The 17,587-nt window shown below is 35.8% G+C and overlaps 1 protein-coding gene across 2 annotated transcripts; it reads right to left on the reverse strand.

The window, feature by feature from the left end:
- Positions 1 to 322: 322 nt before the first annotated feature.
- LOC107767524 (protein RAE1) lies at positions 323 to 9,087 on the reverse strand. Of its 2 annotated transcripts, none has more exons than XM_075234287.1 (12): positions 8,906 to 9,087; positions 8,718 to 8,790; positions 8,193 to 8,279; positions 7,260 to 7,337; positions 6,985 to 7,172; positions 6,421 to 6,562; positions 4,385 to 4,465; positions 3,041 to 3,169; positions 2,327 to 2,404; positions 1,054 to 1,125; positions 693 to 773; positions 323 to 547 (listed from the first exon to the last, which is right to left on the reverse strand). In XM_075234287.1, exons 2-12 carry the CDS (start codon positions 8,772 to 8,774, stop codon positions 497 to 499), a joined length of 1,044 nt encoding a protein of 347 aa, XP_075090388.1. In that variant the 5' UTR covers positions 8,775 to 8,790; positions 8,906 to 9,087; the 3' UTR covers positions 323 to 496. The 2 variants fall into 2 exon arrangements, with proteins under 2 accessions (XP_075090388.1, XP_075090391.1); XM_075234290.1 differs by having other exon boundaries at positions 8,936 to 9,029.
- Positions 9,088 to 17,587: the final 8,500 nt, after the last annotated feature.

Raw genomic sequence — 17,587 nt, forward strand, 5'->3', positions numbered from 1 at the left:
TCATCGCTAGTTATATGGTTATTTTAGATGCACAAAAGTAGAGACCTTTTTAAAAATAAAATATAATAATTTAAAGTCATTGAGGACTCCACTTCATGAGGTAAAAAACAAACGGACATGATTCTTCAACTTCTGGAATAGAAAGTGCGAGGTAGTTAATCAATCACTGCTAGGAAGTTTAAGTGTAAGCTAGTGAAGTAGAGATAGAGAATAGGCAGTTATCTAATATCTAAGGTGGTTAAAAATACTGTTACCAGCTAACTCTGAAGGCCCATTCTGATATAGAGCTAGTAAAGTGCTAAGGCTAACAAAGAATATCTGACTCAAATCATCATCTACGAAGAACTTTTCTTTTCAGTATTCAAAGTTAAAAACTCCTATTTCGACTAACAAATTGTATATGCATACAGAAACCCCCCAAAACGGAAATGTCTCCATGTACAGAACAAAAACACACTTTTCCCCAAAATGGTGACAAGTAGCTTTACTGCTGACTTCACTTTCTACCGCTAGTCCCAATTCGAGGCTTGCCTTTAACCTCAGACTCCTGCATGAAATAGCATAAATTAATCGTCTTTTGCCTTTAAACACTAATAATTTCTTTTTCTTTCTATTGGGGATTGATTAGTATATATGGTTCAAACACTAAGAAACACTAAAGAAACCAAGGTTCTGTTGTTGATGGAATATACCTGTGGGAAGTGCAAGTAAATGTATGTTTTTGCAGTTGATGGATTATGATTTTCTGCACCCTTACTCCAATCATAACAAACCTACAAACAAAACCCGATAATCAAATTGGATACAGAAATAAATTTGCATGCAAGACTTAGAGAATCAGAAGAGTTGGTGACAACAAGACATCAGCAGTTTCAAGAATTAGGGGAAAATACAGAGAAAAAGAAGTTCCATTATGCATTCGTTTTGGCAAGGGAAAAGGCTACACGGGAACTGGGACAAGTATCCTAGGGAGAGGGTGAGTGTGAACTACAAAAGGATACTCATAGTAGAAGTTCTAGTTTCTACTAAATATAAATGTCACCAAAAACATACCGCATATGCATATATTGAGCCATCATGGTTGAAAGCGCTGCAAGGTATAGGCTGGCTGCATCTTGACATTGCCTAAAGAAACACACATATAGAAAACTCATAAAACAAGATGCCAAAGTTGAAGAGGCTGCAAATGTTAAATACAAACCATTCTTGTCTTCTTCCGCTTAAAGAATTATAACATGCTATAAAGAATGAGCCAGTATTAAAACATGCTAGTGTAACTGAAAAGCATGCCAGCGTCCAACTTGATATAGCACTACTTGATTGGAACAGATTTAAGATGTTAAATTTGATAATGATAAGTAGTTATAGTAATGATCGAAAATTTGTTTGATGAAAATATCACATCCAAGGTTAAAAATTTAATAGTTTATGGATTTGAATCGTTGAAGTTGTCAAAGTTGAATAAGAATAAGATTGTGTCAAACATTGACACATTTTAGGATGTTCCAAAATAGAAAGTGTCACATGAAATGAGGATTAAACTGTAAAAGACAAATTATGGAGTATTAGGATGAAATGGGTTAAGTGTAGCGGAATGGACATTGAGAATTCATATAGCTGCACCAACTAGGTTGGTATTGAGCCATTACTGTTGCACGGAGAATGAACCAGAAAACTCAGATCAGCATAAGTGAGGTTGCAGCTGAGATAAAATGAGGGTCACAAGCAAACAACTGTCTTTATATGTTCTGATTTGTTGTTCTTTTTGTTTATATTTTTCTTTACTTGCAACTCCATATATGACCAATTTAGAGAAAGCCATAAAGTCTCTTCAAGAGAGAGACAGTCTGTATCAAAGCAATAAAAGGTAGCTGAGGACATAACATAATGATTTTCTCATAAATAAAAGCCCCAGAAGTAGTATTTCCTTTACTTAATGAATGACTGTCTGCTACTATTTATGGGTCACCTGATTATAAATTTGCAAGATAAAGACCGAGAAATCATAGAAACTCCCATAGAAAAACCTAATTTTCAGAAAGGTCATGTTGGCCAAGTAAGGTCTTATAGAGCAATCCTCTTTTGCTAGATGAAGAGTTTTCATTTTGTCATAATAAAAGCAAATTAATGAATAAAGAAAATGAAAAGAGATATTTCGTCTTTTATTGTCCAGAAACTAGAATATTCAAAAAAAAAGTAAGATGCCTTATCAAGTTCATGCATTTAAATGTATGAGAAGTCCATTCTAAGAAAGACTAATTCTTGTATTCATAAAAGTAAGAAAATGAAATTAGCAGAAACTAGCACTTAAAAAGCTCAAGCATACCTTAAGCCTCTGCTTGCTGTCTTTGTCCCAAAAGTTGAAGGCGCCATCAGATCCCGCAGTTGCAAATGTTCCATGAACCTGGGTGAGGCAGCATGTAAGACATGGCAAATGAGTTGAAGTAGCAATATTAGTAGCAGTATTTAGTAGTATAAAGTCTATACATCTTCCCTGAGGACCAACTGTAGGAAGCTAGTCCGCTATTGTATTTATCAATTCTGTGTTCAGTTTGCTTATTGATACAACCTTGCTATATACTTTCAAGTCACTTGCTCTTACACTTAACAGAGCTCAGGGCAGATTATAGGAGATACACTTGAATTTTATAATTATTGATTCAGTTTTTCCACCTAAATTAAGAATACCAGTCTAAAGGTAAGGACAGCTGAAATGCCACAACCATAAACCTTCTAGATCTTAATTACACAAGACCAGAAATGTAGAGCACCATATATAGGCTTATTAACATTTACTTGCTAAAAATAGTTCGCGCAGCAATTGACGGGCAATTTTTCTTGGTCAACATTATTATCCACTAGACATTATAAGAAAAGACATGAGAGACAGCTACACATCCTCTACCTCCAAATAGATGCAACATAAAATAGAAAGAGCAAAATTTATAGAGAATCAGGATGCAACATAAAATAGAAAGAGCAAAATTTATAGAGAATCAGGATGCTATATATATAGAGAGAGAGAGAAAAAAGATCTTACAGGATGGAAGTTCAGAGAGTTGACAGAGTAAATTTCATTGCCCTCCCTGTGGCACTTGAATGTGAAATTTTTACTTTGTTGTGAATCATCAAGATGATGCACACCAACCCGTCCTTCAATTGAGCCAACCTAAAATATAGGTTGTATAATATTAAAATGAAAAGTACCTAAAGGACCTAGATGCATCCTCATATAATGTATTCACAAATCTAATATGACGAATTTTTCAGACAGCATGCAAGAATAGAAATAAGCTATAACCCATAGGGAAACCTTCCAAGAATGCTTAGGACAGTAAAACCCAAAGACACCACAAAACTCATATTCAGAAAATAACTAGAGTAGATCAGTAGAAGTGTCTTTTCTTAAGGAAGAATATTCAGTAGAAGTGTCTTTAAACATCACAACGCATAAGCAAAGGGGAGTTGGTCCTCCTTCCATTATCTCAATTACAACCTTGGATCACCCTGTAACACTTGTTGTCTTTTCCTTTCTTGGATTTTGTTGTGTAAGATCCAAAATGCTTTACAAACAAAACATCTACAAGAGTTCAGTTCACTGTTAATACAAAGCTTCCTTGGTTGCTTCTCTCACACTTTTGATAATTCAAGAAAGTCCAATCATTTCCTCCATCCACCCTCTCCCCAAAAACATACCACAGGAAAAAGAGAGAAAAGGGAAAATAAAATTTTATGAGAGAGAGGGCAAAGGAGTTTAAAGAGTTTGGACTGTTTCATAAGATAGATAGCTACTGAAAAAAGGATAAAGATAAAGTTCTAGGGCAGATAAAGAGAATACTGCCAGCATCACAAAGAGAAACTTTGCAAAATCAGCTTGCATCACCCAATTGTGTGAAACTCAACCAAGTGATTTACCTCCTCCTTGAGGCAGCACAGGTTGACTAAAACTTTGAAGAACAGTATGATTTAAGTAATGTAAGAGTATGTTATCAGATTTCAAACACTACACGTAATTCCAGCGTAACAGGAGGTATCTTGTGCGCATCAGTCATTGCCAGCGGAAGAAAAAGGTAAGACCACTTGTCATCAAGAAGAAAGCACCTTGACTCTCTAATTGCAAAGTCTTGGATGAACTTGACAAACCAAAGGTAATAATACTCTTCTAGTTTTGTCTCTTTATTATCTTTAGTTTGATATAGAAGGAACTTATATCAGCTCAAACTTATAAGCTCTGAGATCATTCTACTAATCCTACTCCAATTTGTGGGTTCTTAGGCATTTGTATAAGTTGGGTAAAAAAGAAGAGTGAGCAGCTTAACATAGCATACACAAAAAAGTATTAGATCATGCAACAGAGAAATTACATTATGAAATAGCTACTCACCAAGAAACCTTGTTGATCAGGAAAGGCAGCTAAACACCGAGTCTGATACTTTAAGGGAGAGGTAATCCTCTTGAACTCAGTCTGCAATAATTTTAAGTAACAACTCAATCTCATAGCGTGGTGGCCACAATAGTAAGTATAAACTTTTAGCATTTACAAGGGAATGCTCGTAGTATGTGGAAGCTGCAAAATGATTAGTTCTTGGATATCCAACAAAAGAATTTCTCTCTGTGTAACTCAGCTTTTCTATTTCTTATCTTGAGAATATGTAGTATCCTTAAGTTCTCTATCCTTCCCCTTTTTTTAACTAGTGAGTAGTGAGAGTAAGAAGAAAAATATGTCGCAAAACCTATGAAATTGATGTTATTAACATTCTAATGTTTATTTTGGTTAACATGCAAGCCTTCAACTTCAATTTTTCTGAACTAAAAATGCTCTCTGGAAAGGCTTCAATAATATGACAGCCTTTCATCAAATGTAGGTCTGGATATATTAAGAATTTAGTACATATTATATTACATTAGTAGTTTTATCACTCTATCCACAGAGTGACCTGGCACCTACAAAACAATAGTTGGCTGCCAAAATTGTAGAAAGACCAAGACTTGACAAACCAGTCTCTCTCCAGTAAAATCATAAAGCACAGACAGAATAACTGTAGCAATAAACCGCAACTGCTGGAAGGTACTTTTATTGCAGTTAATATCTTCGGATATGGCACACTACACTAACATGTAAATTCAGTGACCTTTTCCAGTTTGCCTCTTATCCTGATTCTACAATTTGCAGTGTTGAAGTAGAGGAAGCTGGAACATCTGCCAAGATTGGGAGTGGAAAGATTCATGGCATTGTCGAGCAGTTTGCAGGAGGTAACAAGGCACGCTGACAGTTGATAAAATGAGATGGATTGGTGAAATAAGGGGCTTTTCCACATCTCAGGCTAGGCATCATAACTTGATCTATTCTGGGAGCTTAATTAAGAATTGGTGATGGAACAAAATCCCTAACAAATGTAGCTTGCTTCAGTTGGACAGCTTTCCATTTTTCTTTTTCTTTTTTTGGGGGGATAACCGTGGTGTCCAGCGCAGCTTGCATGTGCCTCGACTAATTCTACGGGATACCTACTACCTCTCACCAGCAACAGACCAGGTAATTCTGTCCACCCACGGCTTTACAAGGGGCTTGCTTTACTCAAAAGAATCTAAAAAGAAGGGTTCTGCTGTGTAATAGGTTTTACACATGTAAGTAGAGATGAGACTCCAAGAATCTACTCTCGGATTGTCTCGTTGCAAATAATTTCTGGGATATCTTCATGAATTTCTGGGATATCTTCATGAGTCTATATGCCTAGAGTGGATAATGCCACACTCATACAGATGCATATGAAAGTTGGTTTGGGTGGAAGGTGAGCAAATCGATTAGAAGAATATATGTCACACTATTCCAGCAGCATTCTTTGGACCTTCCAGAAGGAGAGAGGAAACACCGAACCAGAGATCTTCTGAAGGAGTATTTACCCCCACCCACTCTTTGAACACTGAATTATTGATGAATGTAATTTTTGTGTAAATTCACATATGTAATTGCCTAATTGGTAAAGATGATCTTTTGGATTTGATTAGCTCCTTTAAGCTTTGCATAGGAGCTTCAGTTTGGCTTTTTAACCTACTGCATCTTCTGGATGCCCTTTTTGTTAATTCTTGATTTCTTTATCCAAGGAAAACATGACATTAACGCACAAAAAATGGTTGTACAGAAGCATTTAATCTCAAATAAAGAAACTTCATAAAACTGTCTTAGGAGTTGAGGACACAAAAAAAAGGCAACAACTCTCAGCAAAAGTATCCACTACACTACAAACTTAATTTACAGTGGAGGCATCACATAATAGTACAGTATGTGTCACAGTATATATTGCCAGACAACAATAACAATAGCTAAGATAATGATTGACCTAATTGCTCAGAGGTACGAAACACAGCCACTAAAATCTGTTCAATGACTAGAATAATTCCACCAAACATGACGAGTGATACCTGAGGATTCTGCAGATTGAAAACTACAAGATTTCTATCAGCCGTGCCAGCAACCATCAGAGGATGTTTCACTGTAAGTGCATAGCAGCGCTCAGGAAGTTGTTGGACATGTGCTGGATTTGGCTGTCTCAAATCCCAGTACCTGTGAGAAGATTGTGCCCAGGATTACAATGTTAAATGCAAAATTTATTACAGAATCCTGGCTTTGATAAACATGCTTTTTTTTAAAAGGTAAGAATTTCTTAGCATGTGAACCCCAAAAAAGAACCTTAAAGAAAGAGGACTCTTGATTGACTACATATAGAAACTTATGAGTTATGACCTAATATGCAGGAAAGTGAAACGAAACCCCCACCCTAGGAAGATGCACAATTTTGAGTAAATTAATGCCAAAAACTTATGATTTTCTGCACGAATCATCTTTTAGACTAGCAAAACAATAGTTTGAAACTGCAATTCTCCAGCCACCCACAGAAAGAATAAAGTTAGATGTACTGAAACGGATATTTTTCAGAAATGCAATATGCAGCAAATTCCTAAAATCCAACTTCAAATTCCATTTACCTCAGAGTCTTATCCCAGCTTCCTGTGACCAAGAGACTCATCTCTGGGATCCAAGCCAAGTCCTTGACTGGAGCATCATGCATGCCTACTGTTACGGCTTGACCACCTAGTGGCCACATTTTCACTTGCTTGTCACAACCTCCAGAGAAGAGAGTCGTTCCATCATCCTTCCAAGCTGAGCATAAAACCTGCCAGAAATAGAGTGTATAGCTAATAAATCCAACAAGTCATACAGCAAGAAATGTAAATTTACCACAAAGCTGCCCATATATTACCGGTTGGTCATGTGATATAGAGGCCTTGGGTGCGGTTCCAACGTTGGTTCCACTTCCCATTACTTCCCAGCATCGTACCTAGAAAAGTTTTCACAGAATAAAGATTGATATCCAGTTGCACCTAACATTGAAAACCATCTAGAAATAGAAGAGAGGCCGTTATACCTAAATCTTTTCTTGTCCCAACTTCCCAGTCCTAAGATCTTACTGACCCACTAATAAAACCCCTATATGGAGTGTAACTACCATGGTCATTCCTCCAAGTCCAGACTCACCACTAAATTAAAAAAGATCTCCTAAGTTAAACTTGTAAACAATCTTTGTCTCTGTACTACACCCTATCCCTATTCCGCCTTTTAGCTTTGCTTGAAAAAAATATTTAGAATATCATTCATCCCACTTGAGGTTTTAGCAACTACATTCAATGAGAAATTTTAAAATCTTCTTTGAAAAAGTTTACATATTAAGTGTGCCATGATTTTCTGTCACCATTAACTATCACATATGTATTAGGTCCAAAGAAGAGTTATCTACTCAAGCGAGCGATTTTAAACTTTTCTAATATTATGTGAGCAGCCTATTTGGACAGACTAGAAACAGGGATCACTAACTGGACAGCATCAAATGTTTATTAAATGTTCTTCATGCATAAAAAATAATATCACTCAACGACACCTCAATCCCCAATCCCCAATCAGTTCGGTTCAATTATATGAATCCCTTTGTATTCTTTCCGCTCAATTCAGGTCTATTTACAAGTAAACTATAAATAGACCTGAATTGAGCGGAAAGAATACAAAGGGATTCAGGTGTATTTATATTTAAGGCAAATTACGGTTATCTAAATTTCATAGTTATCCCTACTCAAAAAGTAATATGACCCATTAAAAATATTCAAGAGAGATGGAAAATATCAACGGGAAGCAAACGAACCTGGTTATCCCATGAAGTAGCAATCAGAAAATTAGCCTTGGGACTGAAGCACAGGCTTGATACAGAATCGCTAGGAGGTTGTTGAACCTTTCAAGTACATTACCCAAAATGTTATATGCACAAATTTCAAGCATGAAAAAAAATACCCTCAAAATTAAAACAGCCAAGAACTAGCAACATTCGCTAGTTTCATTCAAGAATAACAGACTACAAACTTTGCGTTTAGCTACATTCGTACTCCCTCCGTCCCAAAAGGGATTGGGATTTAGAGCACGATGGTCAACACAACTGATTTTCAGTACTAATCTGAATTTACATTCCTTAAATTATATACATATTTAGAAACTAAATTTTAAAAAAACACCAAAAATCACAATTTCTTTATATAAAAAATGCTTGAAAAATCGGAATCAAAGGAAACACTATTTCGACTTCCCAAACGAAACAAATTGGGACATAGAAACTTGCAAAAGCAGATAATAAACTTGGAATAAATTAACAAAAAATTGAAGAAAGTGAGAATACCTCGGTAGACTTATTCGGATTCGTGTTTGCCGCAGCAGCGGCACCGAATATCGACATTGACGCAGTTTAATAGCTACAATGAACAACAAAGCCGGAAAAGAAACGTAAGAAATTAGATTGAATGAAATTTAGAATAAAAGTACCGTAAATTCGGTGCAAATGACAGAATGGCAAAGAATAAGCATTACATTGAGGATGTGCTACTGAAAACGATAAACCCTAGTGCTTGATTGAGACTCGGGGAATTAACAGAAGATTCAAGCTTGTAATTTGGAATTAGAGAGTTAAGCTTATATATTGAAAGATTTGGCGTGTGCTTTAAGCTAAGGCTAATGTGTTTCCTATTTCTCTTTTTTCTTTTTTCTTTTACGGAAAGAAATTGTGGGAAGAAAATCAAATTTCAAACTTTTGTGATATCAGTTTGGTCGGAGAGGTTTAAGAACCAAGGCTCGGTTGTGATCCGAATACATAGGGTTAATAAAATTGGGGCATTTGGTGAGCGGACAAAAAAGTTCTTTTAACTAATGTGATTCTAGGGGTGTCTAAAAAAATTAAAAATGAATACAACGCTAATTTACCATTTACTACTATATAATAAAAAATTAATACTTATATGACTACAATCCGAGTTATTTAAAAAAATGTAGCATTTTAAAAGTGGAATAAACTTGATTATGAAGGACAATAAAGTGATAAGGTTCAAATTGAAAATTAACTTTTCCGTAAACTCTAGTATATTGTGGAATCAGGAAAAAAATAAAGAAGAAATCTGACATTAAAAATTGAACGTGCACCTATTAAAATGTTCACATATAACACTAAACTATAAGTGGTTATCAATTGAAAGGATTTAAATCTTACCTTTAGGGTACTGAAACTACTTTCGACATTGATTCCACACATTAATTGTCAAGTATTTAGGTTCCATTTACAATTTTATTGTTAATGAAGTTTGCATTAGTTACGCGGTACTTCTTGTATTATTTTATCAAATTTAGTAGCATGAAATAACAATAGACGTGTTAGCAAAAGGTCGAAATAACATCAATAAATCCTTAAATGTCTTTTACGCTATTATTTGTTTAATTGGCATCTTTAAGTTATTATCTCTCATTTATTCAAGTAATGTTTATAACATTAATTTTAAAATAAATTATAAAAAAGATTTATATAATTTTTCATGTTTACAAGATGAATGCAATATTTATTTATAATAATTCTCTAATTTATAATAAATTTTCTATTAAGTTATACAAATATGTTTTAATCAAATATGATAATAAACCAAAATGTTAAAATTGTATAAGTTATGTAATGCGATACCAAAACTCACAGAGGATAGGTAAGAGTCATCGGAAAGTATGACGTCTTATCTTCAGTGGCGGACCCAGGATTTTATCCAAGCGGATTCAATAAATATAATAACATTAGGGAAGATAGTATATATATATATATATATATACACCCACGTGTATGTGTCTCAACTTTTAATCCGTTATAAAACTATAATTTTTCTTTTAAAGTCTTCAGTTTTAAATTCTTATGTTTTACTCAAAAGATAAGCTAATACAATAACAATCTAATAATTTTGAAACACTATAAATATAAATAAAGTAAGAATTAAAATTAACAGACAATTTACTTGAACAATAAAGAAATAAACACATAGTTTAATAAAACAGTAAATAAATTTAAAAAAAACTAATTGCAAAAAAAAAAAAAAGAGAAAAAACGCAACTTTACATAAAAGTGCAAAATTAAGATATTAGAAACTAAATACACAAATTTCACTAAAATAAAACTTTTAAAAGCTAAGTATTATTTACAAATAATAAATAATTATAAAAATTAAAAACAACTTTTATATGACAAATGGCAAATAATAAACCTCAAAAGGAAAAATAACCTAAAAATTTTGACATACATATTGGTAGATTGTACTAAATTAATAATAGCCACAGTAATACAGGGATAAGGGTACGGTGTTACTGCACAAAGATGTTAAGTGTGTGCATCCCCCGTGATTTCCGAAAAGTAAAAATACATGGCATACGGAATTCGAACTCAAGCCCTGTGCCATAAAATGACCCCGCTTGATCATTGAACTGCCATTAATTGTTGGTTCAAGTGGATTCATTTTATCTCCATATCCCTTTGTGAATATAATTTACACATATAATTAATAAAAATTTTCGGCGAAACGGGTTCAATTGAACCCACTTGAAACAACGTGGGTCGTTCCCTTCTTATCCTAGAGAAAGAAGAAACATTAGGAACTCATACAAGTGATCTTTCAATTTTTCATTTTCAAAAAGAAGAATGAGGATTTCTAAGGGACGCTTTTATAGATGCATCATGTCAAATATGCTTAGTTCTTCAAGATAGCATAAAAAGAAAAAGCAATGTAGTGCACAAAGCAATTTAAATTTATGTAGTATTCAAGAAAAAGTCGCATTCTAAGAGTTTGATGTACGCAATTTACTTTGATGAAACTGAAGGATTGCATATGGATGTTCGTAATATGCAGTAGAAGACAATAACAATCCTAGACAGATCTTTTCGTGTTTAAAATTTATTTACATGTTAAAGATCAAATCTAAAATATACCTGGTGAAAAAAGTCTTGTTTCAAAAAAATTTCAATAGTGCGAAAACAAATTTTTCTCTAAAACTTCAGCCCAAAATTGCACGACAAGAACTGTTCTTGTCAAGAATGTTTGTCTCTTGATTTTATTGCTTCTTAAATCTATTATTTTTCACCATAGCATTCTCATGTCAGTTGAAATATATTTATAACCTTTATAATCCTTTTTTCACCATGTTAAAGGAAAGGTTATATGGGCGCTGACCTTTTGGTGTAAGTCTAACACCAAAGTAAAGTTTTAATCCCATTCTCAATTGGTTTGAAGCCCACACGTGCTTTTAAGCACTTTGTATTTTAATCCAACCTCAAATTGGATAACAAATATTTAGTATGGAAAATATTATTCACATACCATTTGGGTGAAGCGCCGTGAAGTCCTCAATGGACTTTTACAATCCAATTTCAAATTGGATTCCACCTAACCAGGCTTCATCAATATTTATATATGTATCTCTCATACATATAAATATTGATCCTATATATATCACTTATATATGTAAATATTTTAATCAAGATATATAACTTAAATTTTTATTCCAAACAGAAAAATTTAATTTATTCACAATATTAATTATACTTTTTGTGCTAGTAAAGAATATAATAATATTTTTTTTATTTGGACTAATAACTAAATTTATTTGACTAATTAAATTCTTTAATTTAATTATCAAATAATAAAGTAATTAATTCTTTATCAAAGATCAGAACACTCGTTAGTGTGCGACCCCATAGGTTCAATACTAAGCCGGTAGTAAATTGATCATATCAATATACTAATCAAGGGTAGCGTCTAGCAATACTCCTTAACGACCGGATAGAATGACGTATACAATTTACTCTCAAGAACCTGTAGAAGAATAATATATTAATTCCTTCTGTCCTTATAGCTCTAGGTACCCTAGGATATGGTTCAACTGTCAAATCCTAATAGGCGACCAACTATGTGTTCATGTCAAATATAATCGACCATTGAATGACTTAATAAAATTTTTTCTTCTCTTCATTCAATTGCCCTGGCCAAGGTCTTAGTTTGGTCGTTTATAATTCATTACAACATGGAGCTTAATATCCTAAGGAGGTACGACAAAGGTTATCTCGGGTGAGACCCTTGCAACGCAGTATAGACTCTCGGTGATGGACGTAGGTATTATGATGAAGAGGAAGGGAAAGACTGCACGAGTTCAACCGAGGATCAGGTAGGGAGCCTTGACTAAGGATAAAGCTCAGGAGTTGGAAGGGAGGTTATCGGATGTGGGAGCCTGGAGGAGCAGTGGGGACGCGAGCATTATGTGGTCGACAACGGCGGACTACATATGGGAGGCAGCGAGAGAGGTGTTGGGAGTCTCGAAGGGTTACGCTGGTGGGCACAAAGGCGACTGGTGGTGGAATGAAGTGGTTCAAGGTAAAGTGGAAGCGAAGAAGGCGGCGCACCTGAAGCTAGTTGGGAGCACATGCGAGGTAGAGATGACTGCGAACAGGGAAAAGTATAAGGTAGCTAGGAAGGAGGCGAAACTGGCGGTGACGGAGGCTAAGACTGCGGCTTTTAGTCGTTTGTACGAGGAACTAGGGGCCAAAGGTGGGGAGAAGAAATTATTTCGGCTGGCCAAGGCGAGAGAGAGGAAGGCCCGGGATCTGGACCAAGTGAGGTGCATCAAAGACGAGGACAATAGTGTATTGATGGGAGAGGCCCAGATTAAGCGGAGATGGCAGACTTACTTTCAAAAACTTCTGAATGAAGACGGGAATCAGGATATTGTGCTAGGCGAGTTGGGGCATTCCGAGAGCCTCTGCGATTTTGGGTACTATAGGCGCATCAAAGTTGGGGAGGTCGTGGGGGATATGCGTAAGATGAGCAGGGGCAGAGCTACCAGGCCTGATGAGATTCTGGTCGAATTTTGGAGGTATGTGGGTAAAGCAGGCTTGGAGTGGTTGACTTGGTTGTTTAATATTATTTTTAGGACGAAGATGATGCCAGACGAGTGGAGGTGGAGTACGGTGGTTCCGTTGTACAAGAACAAAGGTAACATCCAGAGTTGCAATAACTATAGGGGTATCAAATTATTGAGTCATACCATGAAAGTTTGGGAGAGGGCAGTAGAAGCGAGGGTGAGGAGGATGGTGTCTGTATCAGATAATCAATTCAGGTTCATATCAGGTCATTCTACTACGGAAGCTATCAACCTTATTAGGAAGTTGGTGGAACAGTACAGGGATAGGAAGAAGGATTTGCACATGGTGTTTATTGATCTGGAGAAATCATATGATAAGGTTCCCAAGGAGGTTTTTTGGAGGTGCCTAGAGGCTAAAGGTGTGTCGGTTGCTTACATTAGGGCGATTAAGGACATGTATGATGGAGCTAAGGTTCGGGTTAGGACAGTGGGAGGTGACTCTGAGCATTTTTCGGTTGTTATGGGGTTACACCAAGGATATGCGCTCAGCCCTTTCTTGTTTGCTCTGGTGATGGACGCACTGACACACCATGTTCAAGGAGAAGTGCCATGGTGTATGTTATTCGTTGATGACATTGTTCTGATTGACGAAACGTGGAGTGACATTAACGAGAGGCTGGAGGTTTGGAGACAGGTCCTTGAGTCTAAGGGTTTCAAGTTGAGCAAGATGAAGACGGAGTATCTTGAGTGTAAGTTCAGTGCCAAGCCGAGGGAAGCGGGCATGGATGTCAGGCTTGGATCACAAGTGATTCCCAAGAGAGGCAGTTTCAAGTACCTTGGGTCGATTATCCAGGGGGATGGGGAGATCGACGAGGATGTTAAACACCGTATTGGGGTGGGGTGGATGAAATAGAGGTTAGCACCTGGAGTCCTGTGTGACAAGAAAGTGCCTCCGCTACTCAAAGGTAAGTTTTATAGAGCGGTGGTTAGGCCGGCCATGATGTATGGGGTTGAGTGTTGGCCAGTTAAGAACTCACATATCCAGAAGATGAGAGTAGTAGAAATGAGGATATTGAGGTGGATGTGCGGGCACACTAGGATGAAAAAGATTAGGAATGAAGATATTCGGGAGAAGGTGGGCGTGGCTCCCATTGACGACAAGATGCGGGAAGCGAGACTCAGATGGTTCAGGCACGTTCAGAGGAGGAGCTTGGATGCCCCGGTAAGGAGGTGCGAGCGGTTGGCATTGATGGGTACGAGGAGAGGTAGAGGGCGGCCAAAGAAGTATTGGGGAGAGGTGATCAAGCGGGATATGGAGAGACTTCAGATCTCCGAGGATATGGCACTCGATAGGAAGCTGTGGAGGTCGAGCATTAAGGTTGTAGATTGGGAGGTAGTTGAGTTCCGTTATTTACTGGTTATTATTTCTGCTTTCCATTTATTTACTGGTTATTGTGATGTCGTGATTGTTTACATATTTTTATCGATGGTATTGGTATATTATCTTTTTTCGTCTTTTCGTTTGCTTGAGCCGAGGATCTTTCGGAAATAACCTCTCTACCCCATCGGGGTAGAGGTAAGGTCTGCATACACACTACCCTCCCCAGACCCCACTTGTGGGACTATACTGGGTCGTTGTTGTTGTACAACATGGAGTTTAAACTCATTATCAAGAGTCGACAGATCTCATCTCGATCAATCATTAATTTTACAAGTATTTAATCGTGCCCAATATCCTTTCAACTATCGCCCCTAGGGCCGTAGGTATTTAGTATCAAAGCACAATAAATAATTTGCCAATTACTATGATGATCTCAGGTCAAAGGAAATTCTTACATCACATTCTTCAAGAGAATATGTTATTGACAATTTATGGTAATTCTAACAATTAGGAATTATCCAATGAGCCAGTTCAATGGTCATATCTCTATATGCATAATCTATCTATGTTATTTAGTTAATGAGATCAACTAATCTTTATCTCATAAAGACGATCACATAAATATTGATCTAACCGGATTACTAATGTCCAAATTAATAATCCTACGATCAAGAACAAATTTAGATTAAATTGTTCGAGACTTTACTCTCATTATCATGATCTCTATCACGATGAAAAGTCTCAAAATTTAATCAAGGAACTTATTAAATTAATCAAACAATTAATAATAACTATGATAAAAGAATATCAAATGCCATATAAGTTTATATCAAATAACGTTCACAAAATATATTCAAATCATTAAATATGATATTGAATTTAGGGAATATCTACTATATCCTTAACAGATTTGTCCGTGACTTAAGATAGCATAACAAAAAGAAAATTCAAAAGATGACTAGTGATGCACAGAATGAATTAACTAATTAAAAATATTGCCAAACTGCCTGCGAGCTTATTACGAGTTTGATGTGTAAATAGGTGGATGGATATGTCTCTTGCTTGCTACCATGGCAGTCGTTATTACTTAATGCATCTGTTGCCTATATATAGCAGGAGAATTTTGCTGTTAGTCTGTGTCATAGTGCATCTTTAAGCCGTGTAGAACCTAGCTAAAAGTAGGATAAGATATTGTTGGATGATGATCCAAACATAGTCAACTTAATGTGGATTTAAAATTCAAAAATCCTGAGGGAGAGAGTGTTAGTAAGGGAAGAAGAAAAAGAAAGAAGACAAGAGGAAAAAAGTTAAAGAATAGGAAAAGAAAACAGTGGTAAATATATTTTAATAAAAGAAATCTTGCAAAAAATAATAATAATTCTTCTCCGGTTCTTTGAGAGAATGAATTACACTCTCTATATCATATCAGCATTTAGGGGATAATAATTTCACTTCAAAATAATTTAGGAGCGTAATAGAATACATGTAAATGTTGTGTGGTACTGAAATTACGACTCAAGTCTAGGGGAGGGGGTACTTATGCCTTTCTGGGTACAAAAGTTAGAGAGTGAAGAGATTCTTAGAGAACAAGAGTAGAAGTAGCTTTTGAACATAAAATTTTGAATAAACAAAAGTGGGGATATTTATAGTTTTCGATCATGTCAATGTTAATTTGTCAAGTTCAGTTCTTTGAAGTTCTAGTCTTGCATTTCAAAATTTGCACTCTACTCCAAGCTTGAATGGGAATTCTTGCCGCTAAGATTTTTCGTTTTTCACTAATGTATATATTTGTTCGTTTTATTTTATTGTCTAGGGATGGCAATGGGACAGTGCGGGTGCGGAGTGGTGCTGGTTTTAACTTTTGTGGGGCAGGGCGGAGTGGATGGACGCGGGGCGGTGTGAGTGCGGGGTGGGTTGAAATATTTTTTTTTAATCAACACGGTTGCGGGTTTTGGGGTAATTTGATCTTTCCATAGATTCTGGTTATAAAATTCTTCCGCTAAGCCGCTAAGCATGCAGTTTCGATCAATCTTCCTTATTCCTTTAGGCTTTACCACATTATATCCAGTATTTATTCCCTCATCTTAAATTGATATATTTTAAAAAAAAATTGCTATATTTAGTTTGCATTGTCAAACCAGTCTATACATTTAGATCATCACTATTACTACAAAACCAAATCACTTAATTGAGTTCATATTTGTCCAGAAACTGATCCTAAGAAGATTTAAAAATGATCAGCAGAGATAATAGCTAGTCCTTCAATGTTCTGGCTTTGCCTTCTTTCTAATAATGCTTTTGATTCTTGATTTTAATAGACCTAAAATAAAGAAAACAACTAGCTCTGTTATTCCAAGTTAACAGAAACATATTGGGGAAAAAATACTCATTAAAAAAAATTTTAAAAGGAAAATTTTTACTATGCGATGCGGGTTTATGCAGGACAGGGCGGAGGGGTTAAAAACTTAAAATTTTATTATGCGGTGTGGGGCGGGTTGAAACATTTGCGGGTTAAGGCAGAACCCGCCCCACTGCCATCTCTATTTATGTTGTCATTTTTGCCGCCAAAATTGTATCCTTCTCTCAAATTTGCTATATTCATGGTGTATGCCCTGGCTGAACTGTGCTCTTTCGCACGAACTTTCTATTATCTCTGATTCTAATGCATAGTATGTACTCAATTAGTGGTTCTTCCAATATAGCTCAGGCCCGTGGCCTCGCAATCATCTCTCACACAGTCTCCCTGTAAATCTCAGGAACTTAGGACCCGTTTGGACATAAATTTTCAAATATTTTTTTAAAATGTAAAGTTTGATTTGAAATTAAAAATATATTTGGACATGAATTTTAGGACTTTCACAAGTTAAAAAGTTCTTTGTTTTCCAGCTAAAAAGTTCTTAATGGTCATGATATGACCCAAAAATAGATTAATTCTGTAAACAAAAACATATTTGAGA

This window comes from Nicotiana tabacum, chromosome 2, assembly GCF_000715075.1.
Source record: "Nicotiana tabacum cultivar K326 chromosome 2, ASM71507v2, whole genome shotgun sequence".
In the NCBI taxonomy this organism is placed as follows: Eukaryota; Viridiplantae; Streptophyta; class Magnoliopsida; order Solanales; family Solanaceae; genus Nicotiana; species Nicotiana tabacum.

Bases quoted from the DNA above. Each gene is read 5' to 3' on its own strand.
- LOC107767524 (XM_075234287.1), bottom strand. From the start codon at position 8,774: ATGTCGATATTCGGTGCCGCTGCTGCGGCAAACACGAATCCGAATAAG. The intron at 2,405-3,040 runs GTAAGATCTTTT...TGCCTCACCCAG, and splicing joins ACTCTCTGAACTTCCATCCT to GTTCATGGAACATTTGCAAC. The intron at 548-692 runs GTATATTCCATC...TATTTCATGCAG, and splicing joins TTTACTTGCACTTCCCACAG to GAGTCTGAGGTTAAAGGCAA.